This window comes from Orbicella faveolata, unplaced genomic scaffold (genome assembly GCF_042242905.1).
Source record: "Orbicella faveolata isolate gen_17 unplaced genomic scaffold, um_ofav_v1 contig_36, whole genome shotgun sequence".
NCBI lineage: Eukaryota > Metazoa > Cnidaria > Anthozoa > Scleractinia > Merulinidae > Orbicella > Orbicella faveolata.
In genome coordinates, this window is record NW_028301565.1 from 13,245,567 (window position 1) to 13,273,001 (window position 27,435).

Below are 27,435 nucleotides of genomic sequence, written 5' to 3' on the forward strand. Positions count from 1 at the left end.
TCATGATCGGGAGTCATGGGTTCCTGTCATGATTTAAGAAGACAAAATCGAAACGAAAAGCAACGCCGTAACTGCCTGTTAATGCTTTTGTTTGAAGGAATGCTGCAGAAAGGTTTTATTTTAACCCTTTTATTGGGTTTGTCCGTCACTGCTGAAGAGGCTGGAAAAAGAATGGATGAACAAGCCTCTTCTTTCGATTGTCCCCCTGGTTACTGGTGTAAGAAGAAGAGAGAGTTTGACTCAGCTGCATGTCCTCAAGGGTTTGTGTGCCAGTCAAAACGCAGTAATGAAGTCTGCCCACTAGGGTACTGGTGCCGCAGAAGTGAATTAGTCAGAGATGAAGAAACTGATCCGCGGAACTGTCCAGCTGGGTAATAATCAATAATGCATTTACTTCCCAAATCGACTATTTTTTTAACATATCCCCGGAACCACTCGCATTGTACACTTCGCACATATCGAAAATTTCATCCTCTCAAATACAGTCGGACCTCCCGTAAACTACCACCCAAAATGTCAAGCCTTGGTGGTCGCATACGGGACCTTAGACCATACCGAGGGTATTGGGTCAAAAGTTTGTCTGATTAGCATAAGGTAGCTGCAGACGCCTACCACATGTTTTAAGTGTTTTGTTCATGTGAAAAGTCAATTTCGAAAAAAATGCGGTACTTTCCATTGAGAAATTTCCGTCTCTTGTCCTGAACCTAGGAATGGCGAATGTTATAACACCATATTATCCAACGTCGATCAAACTTTTCAAACTTTTAGCTCTAAAAGTGGTCGTGGTCGCTTACGAGAAGTGGTCACTCAAAAGAGGTTCCAAATATATTGATTTGCCTTGGAAATCTTTGGTATTTTGAAAACTGGTCGCTGTTCTGAGGAGAGGTGGTCGCTTACGACAGGTGGTCACAACCGGAGGTTCGACCATAATTTTCCGTTGGAGTTGCATCTATGACTTTGTGTTTTACCGGTGGGTTGGGTAGGTGAGTGAGTAAGTGAGTGACTGAGTGAATGATTGACTGAAAAAGGAAAATTAGTTAACGCGAATCGTTTCGTGGGGAACCGAGGAAGGTTGGAATGTGTATGTGAGAGTTTTGCGTCGTAAGTTATTTCAAAAGCGCGGGAAATCCTCCTCAGATATATGTGCAAGAATTTGTAGCTGTAACCAATATTCTTCTTAAGGAGGAAAGAGAGGAGGTAACTAGGTATAGGTGCATTGAGAAAATTTATTATTTGTATATTGTATCGCTATATTGCTTAAATTACAATTATTGAACATCTTTCGCACGGTGCCTTCCTTTGTATGCGGGCTCAGTTGCAGCGATTCATTTCAGTATTTCCGTTTTTCGGTCTCACGGATATCTTAAGAGAGCAACAGCAACAGGAATATCTCCAAGGCAGAAAAAAAAAACAACTTAATATTATAATTATATGTCTACAGTCGATGTTTGATATTTTACTTCAAGATGTTTGACTTTAATTTTCTGTTTTAAGATACTGGTGCAAACGACGGTCCATTTCCTCAAAACTCTTTCGTGGTGACATTTGACTAACTGGACGAAGTCTCCGGTGCTAAAAGAAAGGATCAACACCACTCTATAAATGTCACTGATACAGCTGCCATTGGATCGAATAGTAACCTCTCGACTGTCATTTGATATAGTTTTGCCGCGATTAGAAGTGATCAATAGAAAGCTGTTAAAATTCGTTAACTTGTGACATAAGGCAGAAATGTAACTTTTAGCCAACTGCAATAAAACCATTATGTGGGACACTTGAAGTTAACCCTTTTTTGGTTATCGAAACAAGTCAAAATACAGCGTTGTTAACTTGTATTTACAAAAGGAGAGGGACACTTCGAGAGGAAAGTGTCAAAATTAAATAAAGATATCTTTTGATCAGTCACGGTCCGGTCCACACACGCGATAAAAATTAGACCTCCGTGCCTTCTTTGTCGCATCATGTACTTTGTGACAGTGTTGTAGTTTAGAATGCTTGCAGCTGCCTAACAACGTCGGTCCGATAACTGCTTGCTTAGTCGGGTTTTGAAAAACGCAATTCGCAATCAACTGGTATTTACTCCCCCTGACTAATCAACTAGGTTTATATTTTTATAATTTTTTTAACAAGTTTATAAGCAAAAGAAAGTTTGATAGATCGTCTGTGTGCACCATGCCACAGCCCCTAAACTATGACTTATATGGTTAGATTTCAAAAATGATTGGCTTCCTTGGTGAATATACTGCATGGTGAAAGTTGAATCCACCTGCTAAGTTTCTGTTCGCGCCACGACAGTATTTGATCAGTTTTTTTTTCAATCAACCACCGTTGTCATCATATAGATCTGTTACAGAAAGGTGTCTGCGACATCGTCGTCAGAAAGCTTCTCGCTACAGTAATATGCCTTGGACTCATCAAGCGATTCAAAGTCCAGATATGGAGTGTCCTCCTGCATCATTTCTTCCAGTGATCTCGTCGCACTTTCAAATGTCGGTCTTTCGCTGGGCTTCTCCGTCCAACAACTTTGAACCAGCTGATAACTGAAAAAGCAACGGTTAGATTAAAATGCGTTCTTAATTAAGCCGTTCCTAACATTTTCGATACTCGCGCTTTCTCTTGGAACCGGCTCTCGCTCTCGCAAAATAGCGACCATGCATCACGGTTTTTAGACACGGACTATTTCGATGGTCATTATTTGTCTATGAGCTGAAGCCTAGAAAGATGTTCTCGTTGACTTGAGGTAATATATTAAAGGACTAAGAGCAGATAGATTTGACGTATCAATTGCAGAGTGCAACTGATCTCAGCAGTCAAGTTCCAGTTCATCTGTAAACACTACACTGGCCGGAAGCTACAACGCGGAGTTAGGAACTTTGGTACCTCATGCACGTCACAACATTTTTTAGGGACCAGCAAACTTTTCTATTTCCTGTTACCGGGAAAATGAGTGTGTTTTAGTCCGCTTTTTTTTGTTTAATTTGTTTCTCGAAAGAAGAGTTTCCGAGACAAAATCTGTGTTTAAACAGAAGCGGGGAAACAGAAAATCAATGTTGCTCAAAATGTTTTGGTCAAAGTGTTTCTTCGTTTGCGGGGATCTTTTCAACAAAAGAGCATAGTTTAAACTATGATAAGAGCGAGTTCGTTAAACTAATAGTTTTACTTACAGTTTATCAGAGCATGTGTCTGGTTTTTCCATGCGATATCCTGTTTTGAGAAGATTGTACAACTCCTTGTTGTTTATTCCAGGATAAGGATTTCCTCCTAGAACAACAACAGTTACAAATTTGACTGTGCATGTAGATATATGCAACCCTAAGAGGTACCAATTCAAAATCCTGTTTTGTGGTCGTGGCTTGAAAGTCTTTTCACTCCTTAGAGGTACCGGTTCTAAAGCAACTTATAAACTGATACCTCCATTATTTTTAAAAGCGATAAAAGAAGATTGCTTCAGTTACCTTCTACTCGTAAAGTTGATTTTCAAATATCTCCTGACATATTTTTTTCGGCTCAGTACCCTAAAAGGTCCTGCGAAAGCTCCCACTTTGGAGCGTCTGAGGCTGAACAGAACCGGTCCACCCGTCCTTTATATGTGGGATTCCTCACGGGGTATGCAGCGAATAATAGCGGCTCTGGCCATCCATGACGACAGAGATTGTGAACATAGCAAATTTAGACTGCCTTGGACTTGCAATGCAAAAGACAACCAGGTTGATAATAAAAGCAGTAATGTCGACTTAAATGTTTTACATCTGATGTTGATTTCATTGATGACTGTTAACCAAGACAAATAGATTTAACCCGGAGCAAAAATGAAGTGGCCCTGCACGAAAAGCGACCCCTAAGTTTAAAGATCAGCATAGATTACTCACTGGTACGTATCCAAACATGCACAAAAGGCACACGAGAGTTAGCATAATATCAAACACAATTGTTTGCATACTGTTGCAAATATATGGATAGTGAATATCTATACAGTCTTTTTTGTAACAACGAATAGTTTTCGGACTGAAGGTAAATTTTCTTAGGTTTTTTTGGCCAATTTGAGCCTCATATATTCCTAAGTTTTTCTTCAGTTATCATCTCCAATCGCCAAAGTTTTCAGTAGTTTTGTTATAACTTCCAGTGGTGTTCTTAGCTTGGGGGTGTCCTTGTACCTTTTTAAAATCTGAGTTAATCTCATTCTTGAGCGTTCTTATGAAAAAGGTCCTTACAGAAAAGATTCAGTATTCAGTGACATTTTGAATGAATGAAACAGGCCAAATATATTTCTCTCATGTGAAGTATATATAAAATAATTCATATTTGAACTGCGGTTGTAGATGAAAGTGAAGAACTCTACCATCATTTCACTCCTCACGGGAAGATATGAACTCAATTAATTGACCTCGCTCCCAATGTGTGGCTTCATAGCTCAGTTGGTAGAACATCGCACCGGTATCGCGGAGGTCACGGGTTCGAATCCCATTGAAGCCCTGATTTTTTTTTTCAGGCTTCTTCTTTCCAATTGCTTAAATTGGAAAATTTACTACGATTATCATTCTTCACTTTCACTTTTATATTTCTCTCACTCATTGACTATTCGTCTACCCAGGGGTCCGTTTCTCGAAAGCTCTGGAATCTTTTCGGGCCCGAAAAGCCATTTTTAGTTAATCTTATCAAAAAACAGAGAGGTGTATACGCCGAAAACTTCTTGTATGAAGAGAGCCTCTGTTCGTATTAAGAATATACGAATAAAACAGCTCTGTAGTCAAAAGGTTTGAGATTTTGCTACGGCTTTTCGGGACCTTCGAGAAACGGGCCCAGGGGCTCGTTTCTCGAAAGCCCCGGAAACTTTTCAGGCCCCCAAAGCCATTTTTAGTTAATCGGTATTTAAAGACAGAGAGGTGTATACGCCTGAAACTCCTTATATGAAGAGAACCTCTGTTTATATTAAGAATGTGTGAATAAAACAGCTCTGAAGTCATAAGGTTTGAGATTTTGCAACGGCTTTTCGGGTGCGAAAACTTTTCGGGACCTTCGAGAAACGGGCCCCTGGTCTCAGAGGTTTTTCTTGATTTTTCTTTTTTTCGGGAAGCGGCGAACACGAGACGGAAAGCGGCGGACATGAGTCGCTTTGCGGCTCTTTGGCAGAAAAAACAAGAAAAACCCCTGGGACCAGGGTACAATTCGTTAAGCTTCAACAAAAGAACATAAGCCCTAATGGTATTTATAATATCTGGTCAAACACGGTCGTTCCTAACTCGTCGTTGATATATTTCATCTACTTCGTATTAGTGCGGAAAAATTAATCAGGAGAAATTAAAATATGTCCTTACCCATTGTACAGAGTTCCCAGAGAAGAATTCCAAAAGACCACCTGGGAAAATAGATCAAAGAATTGAATGGATAATATCATCATTATATATACCGGCAGTCATTGCTACGGTACATCGCAACATTTCGACTGCGATCTACATTTTAAGTGATTACATCAGTTAAGTCAATGCTAAAACGCCTTTGTTCTGAAGTTAAGTACTCAGAATAGTCCACACATATTTCATGATCGTCGAGAACGGGACATGGCCGGATAAGCTGGAGGGAGAAACTGGGAAGTCAAGCAGCATTTCTTTAAAGGCCGAAAGTGGGAGAGAAAGGAAGGAAATAGGGTGCGAGAACTCAGCTCTGTAGTTCACTCAGTGGCTAAAAATTAAAAAGGAAAAGAGAATGACCTTGCACCACAATTCTTAAACTCATTAACAATTCATCAATTTTAAACAAAGAAAATCATGACCATGACGGTATTTGGATGGATTTTTACGATTTTATTTCTCCGTTTTCACTTTAGTTTTAGTTTCGATTGAGAAGTTTGACCACATTTTCAAACACCTCAAAGTTCGTCAAAAATACTCCGGTAGCGTCGTAGCTTGAACTCCGCTATTCTCGGTGTTTGGTAATGTGGCCAAATACGGTCTTTCGTCTTTGCTAAATTACTAATCAAACTTACACATCGCTTTTCGTGGTGTATTCACTGTTGTACAGTGCTTCTGGTGCCATCCATTTGACCGGTATCTTTTTCCCTTTCTTTAGTTTGTAAACGCTTTCTTGGGTTTGTCGCATCAATCCAAAATCTGAGATTTTTACAACTTTGTCCTCGCCAAGAAGAACATTACGAGCCGCCAAATCTCGATGTACAAAGCCGTTGCTTGATAAGAAACCCTTTAGCAGTTTGTTTAAAGGAAGGAGACAGAGAGAAATATGTAGCGAGATCAGTACTTGTTAAACATACAGGCTGCTTGCGCGCGCAGGCTTCCAGCCAAACCAAGTGAAGCGTACCATCAAGATTACATTAATGAATTGACTATTTAAATATTGAACCCGCTAGTAGTTTCAAGAATGCAATAATGAAGTGATTATTTGAATATTGAACCCACTAATCATTCCAAGAATACAGCTATTTGGTTCAATATTCATATAATCCATTCATTAATGTAATCTTGAGGGGTAGGCTTTACTTGGTTTGGCTGCAAAGAGTTTTTTTTTTCTTGTTTGATTTACTACCAAATTGGTTAGAGAGAAAGGAGAGAACCGGCCTAACAAGGAGAAGAGCTTGCTTGTTAAAGGTACTTAAAAGAGGGTGGCTTTAATACCCAAGTAGCATTTTTTACATATTAACCCTTTGTCTTCGTCCTGTTTGTCAATGAAATTTATTCAGTACTTACCATTCCGCGTGCTATTTGCCACGCAAAACAAAGAAGGTCCTTTGCAACAAAGTCTTCGTCCTGTTGCACATCGTCATGGTCAGTATTCTGTGGGACTTGACGGGGCTTCGTACTTTCTTTCTCGTCAGGTTTGATTTCCTCTACCACGTTTTCCTGGGTAACAGTCTCATCGTTAAGCGTTGAACATGTGGAGTGTAACTTTTTGTTGTCGATATCATTCACGAATAGTTTTCCGCAGTTCATTAATTCTTTGCTGTCGTCCTCATCTCCCACTAACAGTGCTTTTGATTCATCATCGATGCTAAAGCGCAAATCATTAGCATCCAGATTCAAGCGATTTCCTTCGTTGAAGTAATTCCTTTGATAGCTTTTCTACGGGAGAGCAATAGAAATAGAGGGATACTGCTGCATTTCATGAGAAATTACATATATGTTTAGTGAGTGAATGACTGGAGGAGCGACAAGGATGATTTAAAGATAAAGGTAAAGGTAAACTTTATTTGGCCAGGGTGACCCATTCAGCGACGAGGCTGATATCCAGAGGGGCCCTGGACTAAAAATCTGATAATAATTAAAAATACAAGACATCGTGCTAATTTAAAAATACAAGATAAAATTTAAAAAATACAAGATATAAATTTAAAAATACAAGCAATAATTAAAAGTATAGAGTCTTCTCTATACTTTTAATCAGTATTAATTATTAATCATAGCGAATTCTTCCGCTATGATTTATTTCAGCTCCCTCGGGACGTAGATTTGATTTTGGAAGCTCGAGGGAAAGCAGTAATAGAAAGAGGTGACTAATTTCTTCATACTGTCCGGTATTTTTGTGTCTGCGCAAGCTGTAGATCTTCTTTAATGGTAAATTATTTCAGCTCTCTGAGCCCTGAACAAAACTCTGAATTCCGAGCCACGGGTGTAAAATTGGTGGTGGAAGTAGCCGCTTATTATGTCACAAAGCGTTTGTTAAAACTACTACACGGGCCGACGGGTGCTATTTAACAGTAAGAGAGTATTAAACTAAATAGCTTCAGAACACGATGAGTAATAATAGAAGCATTTACCGATGAATTAAGATGTATTACCCATATCACTCGAACATTTCCCCCCAAAACCGACTATATGTAGAAGGCCATGGGTGTTCGATTTTCGTTGGGGACTCTCAGTTTTCTTTTGTGCAAGGTTCGTTGAAACTAAATTACGCCTTTGTCTGAGCATGCGCCCTTCACCTAAAGTTCTAATTAGTGTAGAATCTACCTGTATTCTCTTGTTTCTGAGCCAGTGTTGTAGGTCTCCACATGGAACATACTCTAACATTAGAAAGATGGGATCAGAGTGAACCCAACAGCCCAGCATGCTGACAATATTCTTGTGTGAACCAATAGCTTTCATGATTTCAATTTCCTCAAGAAACTGGCTCCTGGCTTCCTCGTCTGTAGTGTCTAAAGGCAAATTGCAATAGTATAGTAGGCATCCGTTAGACGAGGTCTATGCACAGTATATATATTTCGCAAATAACGTTGACAAAGAGGATACACAATACCGCTTTGAAAATCAAGTTTAGTTAACAACAACAACAACAACAACAACAACAACAATAATAATAATAATAATAATAGTAATAATAATAATTTTATTACTTATAATTTTATTAATTATAATTCATTTGGCACGTGGATAACTAGTGCTAGTCTAGGCCAGCCAGTCTATCAAAATCTCATACTATTACAAACCTAATCATAACAGTTATAATTTCCTCAAATGTGATTGGCGTATGGTTGGTTTGCAGTGTCACGCCATCAAAAATAAAAATCGTAACCATTCAATAAATTAAATCAAGAAGCTGGGATATAAAAGATGATTGATATAGAAACAACCTCGCCGAGATTTAAGTCTGTGCGGTTTTTTATTCGCGCTTTATTCGGAAAAGTGTTTCACTCAAATTTATAGAGTTTTGTATGGAGTCGCCATGTTTGTGCCCTTCGAAGGGACACAAACATGGCGTACGTGAAGTAACAGAAACGTCCGTAATTGAATTTTGTCATTGAAACGAAAAGTTATCACTCTAGAGCTCCAATACATTGAATATAATAATTTTCCTAGAGCAAGAACTGTTTAGTCAGCAAAACTGGCGCAATAACTCATATTTGACCTACTCGAGAGCCTTTTTGTCCTTATTGGCCCCATGATTTTAATATCACGCAACGCATAAACTTAGAAATTCAGACGTGCTCTATTAAATAATGAGGTACTCCGTCGGGCTTAAACGGTGCAAAACGTCAAGTTATTAGAGGCTCTTACATCTGATGAAACTAAAACTTCAGAAGGATTGGTAATTTCTTATGTTGGAAAATGATGACGTCGCATGAAGACCGACAATAAACTTCTGTATTTTACACTGATTACTGAACTGCAAAGTTGTAATCGGACACGGACAGTTGGCTGTAAATCGGATACCTGTTGTCTGGCAGTTACATGAGCCAATCATTTTAAGTCCTTTTCACTAAATCCACCAATCACAACATTGATTGCAATCACTATAGAAACCAATTCAAATGAGTGACTTTGTAAAATTGTGGAGATTTATTTCCGGTGACTGTTTTCAAAGAAACTTAACAGCGATTTTTCAAGCTATTTTCTATATTTGAAATTATCATATTTAAAAATGACTACTAAAATCTGCTTTTAAATGAAACTTTGACTTTTTTGGGAAATTGTAATGGTTATGATTAATTGGTAAAAGGACATCGTGTCGTCTTATTCTCTCTTACAGACCGAACTGGACTCCATTCAGTCTTGTTACCATTTTTTCTTATTTATAAATACATGAAATAGGAAAATTAACAGAAAGTCTATTAACAGATCTGTGGTAATCAATCAATCAATCAATCAATCAATCAATCAATCAATCAATCAATCAATCAACCAATTAATCAATCAGTCTGTCAGCCAGTCAGTCTTTTTTCCACAGGTTCTCTATGAGCTAGAGAGCTCATTCAAAATACCTTCAAATACAATCCAACATTCCTAAATACTGACTCAGAAGTAACCTGAGAATCACTTACCCGCTAAAACTTTAATAGCTACTGTTCGACCTTCTTTGAAGTCGACAGTCTGTGTTCTGGGTTTGTAAAACACTTCAATTCCAGGGGACTCTTTGAACGTGCCTTTTAACACTTTACCAAATGCCCCACGACCAATCTCCTCCTCAAAGACAACCTGCTCGGGTAGAACTTCCCATTGCCAAAGAGGGATAATGGAGGACTTGGATCTGAATTTAAGAGTGATAACTTGTCTCAATGCCTGACTGCCTTTTGCGCTTACTACGAGTTTCGCCGAAACATCTGCAAAACCTCCAGCGTTTAAAAAACCGGGGAAACAACTGACGAGAGCTCAGGCCTTATCTTGGTCTTTAATGCTCCAGGTAAATTTTCACCATCAGTTATCATTAAGAACGAATTGGTACCCCTTAGGGTGTTTATACTAGACCATACCATGAAGCCACGCTTCTAAAATGGTTCTAAAGCCATTGGCTATTTTCTCAAAATGTGCTCAAGGATGCCGTTCTCTTTTACATGAATCTCCCCCGGGCTACACGTGGTATATCAAAGAACGAATTTTTTACAACACCGCTGGGAGTCAGCATATGTGGCGTTTCACGCCATCAATGCCAGACCAATTGCAGTAGATGATCATCTACATGCGTTAACGTTTTATATATACGTCATCTGTGTACGTTTTATCTATGTTAAACTGTAAAAAGTGTGAAACTACTTAAAGACTGCAAGAGACAATTTGACCTGCGTCATCAGTAAACACAGTAAACGTTGTAAAGATGGTATCAAATTACCTTCTGGGTTGTGAGTTTCGAGCACGTTGTTTGTTTTTCCTAGCTTTCTGTCGGAGTGAGAATGCTACTATACAAATGATAATTAGAAGGAAGCCAAGTCCTACAACTAAGCCAGATAACTGAGGAGAGGAAAGACCTGTTCCACCTTGATAGCCTGGAGAGTTCGCTAAGTTTGTTTTTGATTTGGTAAAGACGGAAGGTGAGGACGGGGTGTCATCGTTTTTATCAGAACCTGCAAAGAAGTCAGATGTGATAAGCATTAAAGAGGGAAGATTTTTCAGTTTTTAACATAAATACACAGAGACCAAAACCTGCTGCGAATAGATATCTAGATAGCCCGTTGTTGCCTTAACTACGGTAAACAGTGAGTGCTATTCATCTCTGTATTCATATTGGAGTATATGACCCCTAACCTTGGAGTACATGACCCCCTCCCCCCCATGGAAAACGCGGTGGCCTCATCATATTAGTGCGCTCGTCTCCATATCAAGCGGTCCGTGTTCGAACCCTGGCCGTAGACATTGCGTTGTGTTCTTGTGCAAAACACGTTACTCACAATGCCTCTCTCCAAGCAGGCATATAAATGGGTACCAGCGAACTTAATGTAGGAGGTAACCTTGAGATGGACTAACATCCCATCCAGGGGGAGTAGAAATACCTCTAGTCGCTTCATGCTACAGAAACCGGGATAAGCCACGGCCTGACGGGCCACTTGGGTCGTATGCAAACTTTACCATATGACCCCTACAGATAGTCAAATCCGCTTAATTTTTCTACCTGCTTTACCCGATTAGTTATCGCTTAAAACACAACTAATTTTCCATCAAATCAGCATTTACGACTCTTCACCTTAAACCCAGGGTCTTGTTGACGTTCAAATCTAGGATGGCGCTTTCCTCATGCTAGCCGGCAGCTTTCTAGGATTTGCATCCCACAGGAGACCCCGGAAACGAAGGTTTGCTTCACCCCTCTGTTGTCCTCCCTTACTGAGTAATTGATATTTGTAAACTTACCTGAAATTGTTTTTATTATCCATGTTCTCGATCTGTCGCTCTCTCCCAGCTCATTCCAGGCCGACATTTCGATTGCGTACTGCCTTTCGCATGTTAATGTTACAGTAAAGTTCGTTGCCATAACGTTAGTGACGTTAGTTTGGTGCCAGCCTATTTCTGGTGCCTGAATCTGTTGATGGTATATCGAGTACATGGTCAGCGGACACCCGTGGTCAGCAGGAGGGGTCCATATCACGTTGACATCACATGCCAACGATTCTGTTTCCCTGTTGTTTATAACAGGAGGTGATGGAATATCTGTGGTAAATAAAGAAAGCTTTGAAACGGCGGAATTTAACAATTCGGTCAAGGAAAGTTTTTCTTGGAAAGTAAATGACATGTACAGGTATGAACGTACTACAGCCAAGTCTGCTCAACCTTTAATTCTCAACCTGGTTTGACACCTAACCCTTGACTTTTTTTCCTTGTTGGCCTTTTTGAAACGCAAAGTTAAGTCATGGCTGACCGATAAATATGGTCCTAACTTTAAATGGTATGTAGCCCATTCAATGGTATCAATCATTAATATCAAAACAAAATATCCTGTTTTAGACTTAAAACGCATGAAAACTTGAGAAGCCAAATAATCAGTTTCACCATGTATATAGAACTCTGAACAACACACAAACGTTAACTTAGAGAACTTCCCATATCGTTGCCTTAAGCTTTTAATGAAGTTCATAGTCCTTTTTTCAAGTCACATAAGGAATGCTCACCTCCTTCTGTTTTGAAATTCCATATCTTGCTATCATTCAAAGCGCTTTGCCAGTATTCACCCATTGAGCTAACTGCTATATCATACTCATTCTTACACTTCAGCTGAAGTGTAAAACTGGTCACATTTCTGTTCACTGTAATGGAGCGCCATTTGCTTTTCTTAACTGGTGACATCACTTTCCTGTAGTTCACAGTGTAGTTGACAACTGAACAGCTTTCTTCAAAGGGTGGTTCCCACGCCACAACAACGGTGCCCCCTGGTACGATCTCGGTCGTGTTGACAATGGCAGGAACGCCTTAAAGGAGTTCCAGAGGAATAAGATGCAACTGATCATGGCAATCCCCAAGTTGAAATGGAAATTAATTTAGTACAGTAAAGGTGGTTGAAAGAAGGCAAATGTGGGGCAAAGGAACAAACTAGAACTATGTATACTAGAACTAAAAGTTCTTTCAGTTTGCCCTACTGTAGGACAAAAGACATTCTCACTCCGTTTTCAAGGCCCCAAGGTATTTAATTCTCTCAGCGCTGAAATTCCAAATGCCTGTACTATTGCTGTGTTAATCTCTAAACTTAAGTCATCTTTTTTGGTATAAGTATATTTTACTTTTCTTGGTGTGCTTGTGTGTGCTTTTTTGCTTTTTTTAATGTTTGAAACTTAGCCACTGATACAGTACAAACTATTTTCAACGTGTGACTCTGGAAAGCTGGTACACTAACTTGGAACAAAAACCTCTCAAAAGATATCAACAACTACCGGCACGTTACAAATGACTTACTCAGGACATGAACAAAACCAACAAACGGACCACAAACAGACCGACTTAAAAAATTAACAATAGACGGACCTCAAACAGACCGATTTGACTAACAATAGACGGACCGCAACCTACTAGAACCGACCAATGACTGCTGACAAACTTTACAAGAGTCTTTCAGCCAATACCATCAAGACTGAACTGACCAATCAATCACTTTCAACGGACCAGACTTATAACATCATCGACTGACTAACACTATTCATTTGACTCTGAAGATGACTTCCGCTCGGGTTGTCGAAACGTCAGAACTATCATCACCCGGACGATCACACAAGACAAACTACTGATACTACTGGGTTCAAACCATTTAACTTACCTCTTAGTTTATTGATTTGATCCGGCGACAGCGCCGTACCAAAGACATAAAGATCCATCACTGAACCATGGAACTGATGACCGTTCCAGTGACCATCCTTACCAATCTGGTAACGCCAACCTGTGGGTTGAACAAACGTGGAGCTACCGGGATACGATCTTTCTCTGTTCACTGTACCGTCAACGTAGATTAACACGGACCCAGTCGCGTGGTCCCAAGTAACAGCCACGTGGGTCCACGTGTCCAAAGTAACATTGCTACTCTCTATGGACCACAAATCCAATTCGTCATTTTCGGATTGGTAACGCTGAAATACAATCTTCTGGTTTTTCGCGCCTAGCAGAAACTGCCGTGGATAATACCAGTCCCCATATATCGCTCCTAACTCATCGAAGACCCACTTCGTTTGTTTAATCCAACAAGCGATGGTGAAACTTCTGTCGTTAAGAGTGATGATTGGTGCAAGGGCGTAAGAATGCGATTGGTTCAAGAAGAGGGCCTTACTACCAGGACACCTTCCCTCAGTGAAGGACGGAGATCCAATTAAACTAAAATAGGAAAAAAATTATCTCTCACTAAAAACATCTCCAAAGTAATGAAAAATAAACAATGAACCGTCCCTTTTATACGAAATGGAATCCAAGGAGAATTAACGATTACTCTCTTTAAAAATACAAAGCTTGCTACAATCGTTGCAATTGGCGGATTCAAGTGACCCCTCTTTCTCAGGCAGTGAAGCATGTAGAAGACAGCACAATGTTTGCGGCAAGTGGGTCCCAATCCATAGTAGTCTATCTGTCGGTAATTTGCGCACTGTGGATTATTTAACTATTCTTTAGTGCCCATCAGTTATTCGTCTTGGTGGGGAGAGACATTTAGAGAGCATCTTGCCCGCGAAAACTCAGCATAATCTCACTAACCATTAGACTACTGCGCCTCCTTACGTTTTTGATTCTAAACAATAATTGAAGTGGTTTTCATCTGAGTGTCCAAAGCAATTCGCATTTGCTTTCGTAATTATGTATAAGGTCAAAAGCAACATCGCCTCTTCCTATGTAGCTGAACTGTTTAACAAAAATATAAGCCGCCACGCTCTGAAAAACGCAAACTTTACCATACCAAGGTTCAACACGGTAGCTCATGGTAAACACAGTCTAAGCTATTTAGGGCCTAAACTGTAAGCAAAGTTGAGTAAAAACCTTAGAAAGTCAGAAACCCTTCACAAATTTAAAGTCGGCTAAGAACAATGAATCTGACGGAATTGATTAGCGAAAATTGTGATAACTGTCTTTTATGTTCTATCTGACCTTTCATATAAATGCAATTTTAATCATTTTTATTAGCTTAGTCTTTTTTATGCCGTAATTAATTAACTTTGTCCCGTATGTTTTTAATGATTGGAATTTTATACTTATTATTAGTATATATATAGGTGTCCACAATTAGCTAACTATTACGTTTACAGTAAACTAGAATTTTTGACGCGACAATAAAGTTATTCATTCATTACTAAGCCAACCAATTGGCTTAAAAACAAACCTTGCGCCACTTTGTCAATAATCTACCTTATCAGACCTGGAACCAATCGCGACTAGTTCGCTCAAATTTTCCCGCCTTTCGCTTCAGCTACATGTATTTGCTTGGCGTTTTGATTGGTTCTTTGGATTGGCCGCGTCCTTTTTGATTAGCTAGAGTGATCACTTTGGATTTGGTTTTGCGATACTCGATCGAAAACGCTCTGTGTAAAGGAAAGGTGCACATAGGCCATCATGGAGTGCTGTTTCAGTCGCTATATAATTATTATACTTTACATCTCTAAGGTTTAGGCGCTAAACAGTAAGTGACCAACCTTATATCTTCGTCGTGGCCATTCAGCAACCAATAGCTTAAAACTACCTTATCTGAAAACAAAAAAAGCCAGAAAATCTATAGTAGCTTCCACCCTACATTTGTAGGTTTCTTCTTTATTTTAAACTGGCTATTGCATTGCTGACGATATTTTCGGAAATAAACCGTTTCAATTTGATAGGTTTCGATCAGACTTCAGCTCGAGTCCATGCGCACTAGTATCACCATACTGATTCTGAAGAGGTATTGGTCTCAGGCAGCCACGATTTATCAAGCAAACTCTGTCCTCGTGTACATTAAAAGATCAATGCTTAAAGCCTTAGATACATTTACTTTCTTAAGGATTACAGAAGTTTACTGCCCAATGCGGATTCACGTCAGAAGGAAACACGAAAAATAGAATTTGAAAAACAGAAACCTGTAAACCAAGAGTACAGAAAAGCAGCAAATGTTACCCTGGGCTAAGTGAGGACTTATTATTGTTTTGTTCGTATTTGCGAACCAACTGTTGAAAGGAAAAATTATTTGTGCACAAACAAAATTAAGTTGACTTCCCAAAGACATTTCACTGCAGCCATTGGGGTACGTCTCCGAGTCGCGACGCATTAGGTGTTTAAATTGTTAAATAAATTCATACGGTAAACGAAATTTTTGCGGGCAAACACTGATAAGAACTGTCAAGAGAGCTTGCTTGAAAGCCATCAGCTCAGTTGTACACACTTAGATAAAGACAGATACACACTTGTTTTATTTACTCACTTGCACCTTTACACTTAATTTATTGATTTAATACAATCATTTTAAATAAACATTTATATATAAAAGTAAGCACGCATGAAGTTAAGGCTAATCTAGGCGGTCATACTTTAGCAATTACATTTTTGTCATAATATACAGACTATTAACTATGAAAATATATAAACAAGGGAAAAAGACAATGATAAAATAGAACCAACAAAGCGGAAAGCCATTAGATTGACCCGAATATTACTTGTTATTTATTAGTGAATGGGTCAGATTAATATTTAGCTCTTATTAACCGAGCAGGAGGTCTGTATGGGACAATATTGACCGAGGTCGTGAGTACAGACCGAACGCAGCCCCGGGGAAGAGGGGGTTACTCGCTTATATGGGCTATATAGGTATGTGCGGCCCCAAAGGGTAGGGTTTTTCAGCCGTTTTGGTTATAAATAGGGAATCGATTTTGGCCATTTTAGTCTTGAATTGGGTACGTTTCTTGGAAGAAGCTACTTTTTCAGTATTATCAATACGACCGTCAACAAAAGCCCTTCATGACTTATCTTTAGGGCAACTGTGCCAGCCCCAACGGTCATGAATAGGGTGTCGAATTTTTGGCCAGGTAATAAATAGGTAGCAAAAATCGCAGATTTTGGTCATAAATAGAGTAAGAGTTTTGGGAAGTGGGCCACAAACCCCCATCCAACTTTTCTGGGAGTACTCCCTCCCCCTGGACGCAGTGAGGTCTCTACACACGACCGAGGTCAAGATTCTCCCATACAGACCGACTAAGCGTGGTTAATAAGACGTTTATTATATGGCGCAAACAAAAGCTTACAATTTAATTCGTTTAATGTTACTGGTTTGTACTAACTGACATTTTGCTTGTGAACGGCGATGAGCTGAATTTAATTCTGCCAAAGTTTGCTCGTCCTCAATACTTTTATCTAAGCAGCCTTTTTGGCACTTCCATAAAATAAATATTGTTAGATGAAAATAGCCAGTGATTTTGCATTTTAGTTTGCAACTTATTCGCTGCAAAACATTACCGGTTTAGATGCCGTTCTAGATGGAAAAATCTAGACCACTTTCAATATCGATTTCAGCCAATCAAAATCGTGAATTTGGTAGTTCCCAGTCCCTGTGGGACAGAGTCATATAATAATAGGATTTAGTAGGATTTCAGTTTAATATTAGTGGTCCGAGAGACCCTGAGAGTGCGTACCTGGAGGAGTCATCCGGCAGCATTTTATCATGTCAATACAATTCAGGTTGTCACAGTCTCCTTTGTATACGCCCATCATATAGTGCCAGTCTCGACACTTGCTCCAGCCTTTCTTATTTAGTGATTTCCTTACATTTTCATCGTAGCAATTCTTGGTAAAGTTTTTGAAGTTTCTGGGTCTGCAACACAATGCCTTTTCGATATTGTGAAGCCAAGTCTCCGTTGAGCGATAAATTCCTTGGAGAAAATATCCGTCAGGACAGGAAGCCCATCTGTTGTTTCTGAATTACACAATAATAATACGAGATTATCTATTTGAATCATCGTTTTCAAGTAGTTAGGTAGGTAGGTTAAGTCTGCATACGAGCCTGCAAGTGGCCCATCAGGCCGGAGCTTATTCCGGTTTCTGTAGCATGGAGCGATTAGGACTATTAATATATTTCTACTACCCTCCCCCACCCTGGATGGGATGCTAGTCCATCTCATGCAGGGTTACCCAGTGCGTTAAGCTCGCTGGTACCCATTTATACACCTGGGTGGGGAGAGGCACAGTGAGATCAGAATAAAGCGTATCCCCTATCCTGGTCGAATTGGAATTTGAAAATGTTGATTTTTCAGCTGAAGAACCTCTGAGCAATGCGAGAACCGAAACTGGACCGTAATCAAATGCTAACCACATTGTTAGGAGACAAACACTTGATGTCAGCGTTACGTCATCCACGTTTCAAAGAGCGAAATCCCGGAAAAGCATCCCAGAATAGCGGTAAGGGAAAGACCAAAAAAGTTAAAATAAACTCAAAATAAACATGAATGATTCTGACAGAGGAATAGCTAGACTGATATATATTTTTTAAAATGATGCGTCGTCCGCTTCTATTCTATGCTATCATCCTGTGAAACAGCGCAAAAGCAGATAGCGAAAAAAGAAGAGAGAGTTTGTCTAGCTTTGCCTTTTCTTAGCTCTGCAGACATTTGCCAAACAAGAAAACACGCGCAGCTAGCGTTCTCTAGCCAATCTGAAAGAATAGAGAACCAGTTGAAGGTTCTGTAGCAGAGTCTGCCTCTTGACGCTCCTTACAAAAGACTTATTGTTTACTTAATTCTGCTATTGGTTGAAGATAATCGTGTAACGTTCTTTAACAAATTAAAAAGAACAGAGAGCCAGTTGAAGGCCCTGTGATCTCTTAACGTTCCTTATAGCTAGTGTAAAAGCGCAAAAAGAAAAAGGTTTGCTCACTGCAAATCGTTTGGTAAGACTTCTAACTGACCTACTTAATGAAGTTTTCCAATCCAGTGTTTGGCAAACAGGAGTATCATCTTTGTATTCGTGTGGAGGGCTACAGCACTGCCTCTTTTTAATATTATCGATGCCATCAGGTAAAGAAATGACAGCATCATTTTCCCTCCACACTCCACTTATGTATCTTCCCAATGAGCAGTTTGCCCATCCTGGTCCACTGAGGGCGGACTCCCAGCCCATCTCACTGCACCTGTCGTTTCCTGTAATCAACACAAGGCAAAGTTACAAACTCGTCTTAGGGCGCTGGGGATGGGTTTGTGATTATGCCAAAATGTTGTTTCGTGTAGATTTCAATGAAGAGTTATCACTATTTTCGAGAATGTATGGTCTCAACGCAAAATTATCTTGACCTACCTAATTTTAGACCTCTGAGATAAAGTAAGACCATTGCTCTCGATTGCAATGAAAGTGTGTATGAACCAGTAAAGAAGTGCCAAATGAGATGAGATGTCTCTATTAAATATCTCTTGCATGTGAATGTAAGTAAAGTTAACCAAGCAATTATTGAACAGGCAACAGCTGAGGGGGAAGGTGAGGTCTGTAAATACTCCTGTCCAACAATTCTCCCTTCCAGAAATAATTTGTAATGATCGCTGAGTGACTGATTAACTTTAGCCTCGACCATACAAAGTCAAATTCGCGCGACACGTCAAAGTATCATTATGATTACCTTGACCAGCGTTTTCCACTGCGTTTATTTGCTCCTCGGTCAAAGCAACGTCATAAATCTGCATGGCTGTAATTCGTCCCTTAAAATACCGGCCATCATTTTCTAATGCGCCCATTCTAACGTTATCTTGAGTTGAAAGAGACAGGCCGGCTCCAATATTCCTCTGCACCACTCGTTGGTCATCCAGCCATAAATTTGCCATACCAGTAATGTGACTATAGGTAAAACCAACATAATGCCACTGGTTTAACGCCAGAACGTGAAACGTGCGTAACCCTGGAATCATAAGGTAATTTCGTTTACTTATTACACCGTACAGCTTTCCAAAATGCATCCAGAAATGAACAGCCCAAGGCCCACCAGTTATCTTATAATTGAAAATTGGTCCGTCTGTATTCTCAGGATACACCCAACATAACATGGTGATGGAGTGTTGAGCATCTAATCCTCCATTGTTTGGGAACTCGATGTAACTGTTGCTTTGTCCAGTGAATTGGTACGAGCCACCGGCCTTGCCATCAGGCCCTGGCGCCATGCTAACACCAACAGGGTTACCCTGGGCTTGTCGATTTTTTATTTCCCGTGTTGTGTACTTGGTGTTCAAGGGATAAAAGGCGATTGGATCTGAAACTCTGACGGCTGCAAGGTTGAACAAAAAAGAAGATTCTCAAACTCATCAAATTACTGATCAAGTTTTAAAAAAGGAAATAATGACAGTAACGGTGTTTTGCTACCTGAACTTATTTAATATAGATTTTGGATTTTACTGCTCCGTTTTTCCCTACTCAGTTTGTTTGAGAAGAGGTATCAAACACTCGAGGCAAAAAAGAATTATATTGGATGATGGCTTATGCAAAACGTTACTGACATTATTTAAATTCTCCCGGTCATTTTGGGGGATTATTAAACGCAGTGATGAAGATGTCGTTTGCTGAACGTAGTTATATCATTTTAAAGCTATCAGATTCAGCTATTAATAATCCTCCAGTAATAACGTGTCCGATTAAAAAGCTGAGTGGGGAGTATTTTGTCAAAACCTTCATTCAACTGATTTGAATTTGAGTTCTGTCCTTGTTTCTTGATGCGCCTCTTCCCAGTTGTTGAACAAGAACCAATTGCTAGCTTCGTATAACTATTTTGTTTCAAATTGATCCTGGAATTATAAACATTAAACATAACCATTTCAACGTTGACTCTATTGAGTTCGTTATGTTTTACATTCTTTGTACTCCTGAGAAAAACACTTACTGTTAATTTCATCTTGAAAAACGTAAACATTGTTTGCAAAAGGACCTCCTGTGCCGTTATTATTGCAGTCGCTACTCTTGCCATATTTGTTAAACGTCTCCAGTACATCAGCGCTCGCTGCACACCAGCCGCCATCCTGAAGTGCAAAGGCAGGGAAACCCCTTCTGCGAGCTGCGACAGCGCACTTGACAATTGCGTTCTGACGGCTGCGGTAAAACAATGCCCCGCCATCCAAGACTGAGTCTGTGTCTTCAAGTGTTGGAATTGCACGATCTGTAGTGTCTCTATAGCATCCAACACCTGTATAATCTTTTAAGAGAGCAGTGTCCAACTAAATGAAACATTTTTATACCATGCCATAGAAAATACAGCCAATCAGAATAAAGGAAAGCCGTTGTATATTCGACATTATTATATGGCTGTGTCTCACAAAGACTGGGAACTACCGAATTCACGAATTTGATTGGCTGAAATCGATATTGACCGCGGTCTAGATTTTCCCATCTAGGCCGGCATCTAGCTAGACCGGTTTCATTTTGCGTTGAAAAAGTAGCAAACTAAATACAAAAATGTACACCATTTCTTTTATTTTCTTCTCATGGAAGTGCCAAAAAGCTTGATGACAAAAAAAAAAGTGAAGAGGACGAGCAAATTTCGGCAGGTTTAAGTTAAGCTCATCGCCGTCCGCAAGCAAACTGTCAGCAAACCAGTTACATTAAACGAATTAAAGTTTTCTTCTTTGCCATATAATAAACATCTTATTAACCGAGCTGCAGGTCTGTATGGGAGAATCTTGACCTCGGCCGTGTGTACAGACCTCACTGCGTTCGGTCTGTACTCACGACCTCGGTCAAGATTCTCCCATACAGACCTGCAGCTCGGTTAATAAGAGCTAAGTATTACACCCAACCTTCCATCATGCGCCGCGCGTATGTTCCATTGATTGTGCTGGCCACTGTATTTTCTATGGCATGGTATAAAATAGTTATAAAATAGTTTCATGGCATACCATGGAAGATCCCACTTGTCATTTGTATTTTCTTGATGAAAACGCTCTCCTAAAAGCTCAGTCTTGTGTAAACCGAGAAAATACAATTGATCATGACTCGTGGGATATTCCATGGCATGCCACTCGAGAGCATTGCATAACTGGCATTTCAGAAATAAAAAACGAACAGCATTCGAGTGCTTGCATAGTAACTCTCTAGTAACATTAAAAGCAGGTTTCAAGCTATTTCTTTTTCAAACAATAAATGTCCGAAATGATTTTCTATTTTTCCTTAGAGTTGCTGTAAATGAAGTCCAAGTGACGAACTAGTCGCCTATCTCATAATTGTTGTACCTTATTGTATAGTCAAAAGTTGAACCTTTTATATAAGTTCAGCTCAAGAAAAAAAGATTTAGGGGTTTTTTTTTCAGAAATAAATTTTGCACACAACCATGTCGAAAGTATTTAAGATAACCTGACAAATGATAAAGCCTTTATCGTTTGTCATGTTATCTTAACTATAGTAGCGGCTACTTCTGATTTTCTGTATGCTTGCAGCAGAAAATCGGCATGTACAAACGGAGTAAATTTTTCAGTTGAAGGGTTATACCTTTGATATAATAGGCTTGATTGGCATATGGTCCGCCTTCACCATCATTTTCACAATTCGAGGACATTCCATATTTGTTGAATGTTTTTTCGGCTGTAGAACTCGATGCACACCATCCACCAGCTTGAAGAGCGAAAACTTTGAAGCCTAGTTTCTTGGCCACTTCATAACATTTGTAAATTGGATCATTTCTCGTCCAAAAGTCGCCATCCAGGATGTCATCTGTTTCTTCTAGGGTAGGGATCGCACGGTCCAAACTGTCGTTGTAACAACCGATCGTCTTATAACCTGATAGATAAGATTTATGTATAGGTTATCACGTAACTTTGACTGAAATTTGGAATAAATACAACATGATTAAAAAATTTTCACTGACTAACAAAATCGCACGTGCGAGCGAGTGCATTTTGGGCTTTATTTATTACTCATTCCAAATGATTACGCAAGAAAAGCACTTGATTATACAACAAGTAGATGGGGTCATTTGCGTTTTGGCCACGAAGGCATTTTGCATTCAGTATATGAAAGTAATGTTTGGGGGCCTTTCGTATGTAGCGTGATGTTGCGTAGGCTCCATCTACGTACCGAGGAACGCGGGCTGGTAATCGAGCCTGGCCTTCGCGCGGTAAAAATGTTGAGAGTATATTCTTATGCACAAAGGAACGAGCGAATGAGTAAATGAACTCACGAACGAACGAGCGAACGAGGGAACAAGCGAACGAACGGAAGAACGAGTGAAAGAACAAGCGAACGAACGAGTGATTATGTTTACCTTCAGTTTGCAAACAACACTGTCCGCTGAATTCCTGTCTACAGTTACATCCCTCTATATTGGGAGTTCCGCCATTAGCACATTTCCCCTGATTACAGGACCGGGTTACCATGAGTTTAGGACACGGCGACCCACCGCATGATGGATATCTAGTCACCGTGCGTTTACGATTCTGCATCCCTCCGGTGCCGCAAGGCTGGCTACAAGCACTCCACGAACTCCAAGAACTAACACGACAATTTCTCGGCATTACGCACGATGATGATCGTCGTCTTGTTGACCACGATGAAGCTTCTGTCACAAGGGCGAGGACCAAAAACGACCAAAACAGTTGTGACGTCATTGTCTCAGTGAAGCTTTAATCTAACACGTCTAAAATAAAACGAAATCATATTTGTTGCAAGATTGGCGCAAATCATCCAGAAACAAAAAATCGTTTTAAATTCGCAACGAGATCGCGAAGAAGAAGCGATTTCTCAAAACATTAAACCGAATAAAAAAAAACTGCTATAAAATACTTCTTAACAACAATGTTGAAAAACACGACGCCTTGTGCGCAGATTTATTATATGGAGAAGAGTGTTTTACTGGGAACTAAACCACTCGTAGATTCCATACGCCACTTCATCCGGGACCCGAGTGGCGTATTTTCCGTATGTCACCTTTGTGAGTGTCGTATCGTTCAATGACCTCACGATTCCCGCCTTTTGCTTTTGTTGAATTGGTTTCTCCATATAATAAAAAGAACATTACACGTTGGCTCGAAGATATGAATTTTATGTTCTCGTGGCAAGAACAATATCTCACGAGTGAGCGAAGCGAACGAGTGAGATATTGTTCTTGCCACGAGAACATAAAATTCATATCTTCTCGCCACCGTGTAATATCCTCCATATATTTTAATTAAGCTTACTGTTTTCGAAACTTCAGTAATTGCTGTTGATAGGATCATATTTGCGAGTCTTTCGTCTATGTTCGCTGGTCAAATGAAGCCCCTCAACCATATTTCTATTCAAGGCTTCTTGTGCAACCTTAAATTAATGTGTTTCTGTGATTCTGAACTGATATCTTTTTCAGAAAAAAACAAACAAAAAACAGTTACTGAAACTTATTACTTCATTATTTTGCATACATGCAAATATATGTAATATCAATAGATCGAGGCACTTTCTTGAAGCCCATCGTGAATTTTCGTGTAATTCACATCACGACCAAGCAGAGCATTTGCAAAGAAAGTTAAAGCGCTTCAACCATTACGCGAATGAAACTGTTTTTTAGATCCTCAATCGGTCGGACTGCAATTGCTCATTCAAGTTTTTTTTTAAGGAATCTCTCTCCAGATAAGAGGTTGATAGTTTATGACTTCGACGGCGTTCTCCAGTAAAATGTTTAGCTCTTCATCCTAGCGAGAAACTAAACTTAGGCATTAAGCTATAACCACTGACTAAGTGACAAAATGATTAAATTTCCGCTAAGCTGATTATCAGCCTTTGTTGTTTTTTTTAAAACGAATAGAGCTCTGTGGCAGCTGCAATATATAATGTATAATCACAATATTATGATTATAATGGGTTTTGACATTCGAGATCTCATATCTACATTTTGATCTTCCATTGGAGCTTTTAATGAAAAACTAAGACTGCACTTTTTTATAGTGATAACCAAAGCAATTTGAAATAATTACACGCAATGGGCTGGCCAGCCAGTCGCATGATTCTCCTTTCGATCCGCGACTCAAGAACTAAGACCACGGAAAGACTATTTCAACTAATTTCAGCTAACATCTCGCTGATTACGGAACAGATTTCGTTTATCTTGCTAATGTAGTTAGCCATGGTGCATCTCGACCAATTCATCAGGTGACGCAAAGAACGTCTACATGTGAAGTTCGCTCATGTAATGAAAACAGATCTGAGATTTCCAGTTAGTTCGCTCATGTAATGAAATCAGATCTGAGATTTTCACTTAAGATCGATCGCTTATAACAAGCAAACAGTATTTTGCACTCCTCGGGATACTCCATTGCAATTTATATCCTTGACTGAGTCTTGGTCCAGCGCATTAGGAGCGCCGCTTAATAACCCATTTCTAAAATCCTAATAGTAGACGGTGGAAAGCGTTGTAAATTAACACTATAACCTCCGATTTTACACGTTTTGAATTCCCTGCAAAAAAAAAAAAGAAAGAGATGAAAAAAAGAAGGGTTGAAGTTTGCTCACTCACCGTCATTATAACTTAGCAAGCTTCATAGCTTCATCATTAAATGTATTCACTTTTCTGCGTCAGTGCACGCTTTCCACAGCAAAATGGCAAACATGTTTACGTGAAGGGAATTTAAAAGACCATATCATACATTTATTCTTCATTGTCATGCCAACAATTCACCTATCACGCCTTCTGTATTAATTGACGCACATTAGAAAACGTCACGTAATGGCATAATTTGGTTATAGTGAGACAAAACGTGCGAATCAAGATCAGCGCTCTTCCAGTTCTTTGACTTCTACGTTTGCATAGACACTTGATGCAGTCGAAGTTAGAAGATAATATTAGTCAGTCGGTTAATTTCAATTCAAAACACCGCGGTAAGAGCTTCGGCGTTCGGGAGAACTGCAGGTGTTAAATCGTAATTAGCCTAAACGAGAACAAATTTTAACGATGACAAAAACGAATTAACTTTGACGATGCATTATATGTTAAAAGTTGAATGACGCACAACTACACTCTTTTTTTTATATGAGAATATATTTTATAAGGATATCGAGGCTGAGATTTGCGACATTTTGGAAATATGTTGTTAATAAACCCGGGTTTGAGATTTTGAAAAGATATAATTTTCACAATATAATGTTGTGTTGAATATTTGTACACACAATACAATTACATGTTTTTGAATAAACCGTATAAAATTATTCCTTTCTCTAAATGGCAAATCTAGGCAAAAAGCAACAAAAACAGCACTGGTCGTATGGTCGATGCTAATGCAGTTAGTTATGCTTGTGAGCTGTGTGTGATATCAGTCTTTAATGCCTGCAGGCTGACTTAAACACCATCCTGACGCCGAATACATTCGAAACCAGAAATGTTATACCTTATAGTCTAAGAATATTGTTAAGAATATTTTCATCTAAAATCGGCAGAAAAATAAGAATATTCCGTCTCGGACGGAAAAACAATATTCTTATGAAAAAGAAGGTGTCCTAATGCCGATTTCGCGTAGTTTAGAATTTGTGAGAAGCGTCCAAAATCGGCCGGCTAAATATTCGCGATATTCGCTAAATTCTGTTGTCACTAGTTAGGTCAAGCCAGAGAAATCTTTAATGATTTTCTTTCTGTGAATTGATTTGTTGTAGTTAAGTTTTTGCGATTAAAGTTAAAACCCGCTAGAAGGTTAGCATTGTGCAACCATTCTACAGACATTCCTGTCAACTGATCAGTTGTCGCGAGTAAGATCTATAAATTGGCATTCAGCACTAGTGTTAGAGAGAAAGAAAAATACATATTCTAAGGGTTTACCTGAACAGGCAGCTGAGTTCATAAAACTTGCAGCTGCATGTAAGATGAGTCACGATTGAGACAATATCCAGTCAGGATGAAATAATGGCTTCCTTTTCCCCCCTTAAATTCCTGCCATATTCAATCTCATCTTATGACAATCTAGCAGCGTACGTTTGCCTTTCGGCCTTTTAATAGACGAAAAAGGGTTCACCGATTGAGTTAGGTTACAAGTTTTCTTTGCACTGCGACTAAAACAGAAAAAAGGGAATTGAAGAAAAAGTTAACACAGCACTTCTGTCTCCCGATAAGCAAACATAAATCGAAATCATCATGCTAAGTAGCATTGTCCTTGGCAGCAAGCCGTTTGCACCTGTAGGTTACGCACAGGTAAGATCACTTAAAATTTTAAAAGTGAATGGCGTACATGAAGCCTCGGAATGCAAGGTCGTAAAAATCTCATGGAAGAACGAAATATTGACATGGTAAAGAGGACCAGCCGACGTATAGTTTGCATTCAGGATATTGTGCCTCCAACCAAGAACGTCGTCGAAAGAAGTTTGCACCTCGCTTCCAGTGGTGCTTCTCACGTAGTGTGCGTATCGTGCAGGTTGTTTGCGTTGTTGGCCCTATGCTATACTGCATGTAACTAGGCTTACGTCAATAACTTGCTGTTCACTTAATACATTCTTAGGAGTCTATATCGATCCAAATTTGCCGTGTTCCAAACAGGTTAATGAGATTGCTAATGTTGCCTCCTCTGGTATAGGTGGACTTAAGAGGTGGAGGCCGTTAATCGTTTTTCTGTCATAATGTTCTGTTTTAATATTCTGGTTCAAACGACGGTCCATTTCCTCAAAAACTCTTCGTTCGTGGTGATAGTAGTCCGCCAGGATGACGTTTCCGGTGCTGACAGAAGGAATCAACATCTTATCCATATGCATGCCATGACTTCCATTGGACTGTAATAGGAATATATCTGGGAAAGATAATGCAGGTTTACTTGAATAGTAACCTCTTGAGTGTGATGTCATTTGATATAGTTTTGCCGCGATTGGATGAGATCAATAGAACTGTTAAACTTCG

At 39.4% G+C, this 27,435-nt stretch overlaps 2 protein-coding genes across 3 annotated transcripts; one reads left to right on the forward strand and one right to left on the reverse strand.

Moving 5' to 3' along the window:
* Positions 1-1,774, forward strand: LOC149102332 (uncharacterized). The gene is made up of 2 exons (XM_089275471.1): positions 1-371; positions 1,495-1,774. The coding sequence occupies exons 1-2, from the start codon at positions 16-18 to the stop codon at positions 1,547-1,549; spliced, it is 411 nt and encodes a 136-aa protein (XP_089131597.1). The 5' UTR covers positions 1-15; the 3' UTR covers positions 1,550-1,774.
* Positions 1,207-25,159, reverse strand: LOC110064194 (uncharacterized). Of its 2 annotated transcripts, XM_089275468.1 has the most exons (19): positions 25,078-25,159; positions 22,855-23,226; positions 22,083-22,370; positions 20,485-20,793; positions 19,237-19,875; positions 18,535-18,766; positions 17,267-17,547; positions 15,305-15,356; positions 13,456-14,003; positions 12,320-12,616; positions 11,565-11,861; positions 10,552-10,783; positions 9,767-9,972; positions 7,959-8,143; positions 6,699-7,070; positions 5,984-6,195; positions 5,316-5,356; positions 3,165-3,261; positions 1,207-2,540 (listed from the first exon to the last, which is right to left on the reverse strand). In XM_089275468.1, exons 2-19 carry the CDS (start codon positions 23,195-23,197, stop codon positions 2,348-2,350), a joined length of 4,824 nt encoding a protein of 1,607 aa, XP_089131594.1. In that variant the 5' UTR covers positions 23,198-23,226; positions 25,078-25,159; the 3' UTR covers positions 1,207-2,347. The 2 variants fall into 2 exon arrangements, with proteins under 2 accessions (XP_089131594.1, XP_089131595.1); XM_089275469.1 differs by lacking the exon at positions 25,078-25,159 and having other exon boundaries at positions 22,855-23,943.
* Between the last annotated feature and the right edge of the window lie 2,276 nt (positions 25,160-27,435).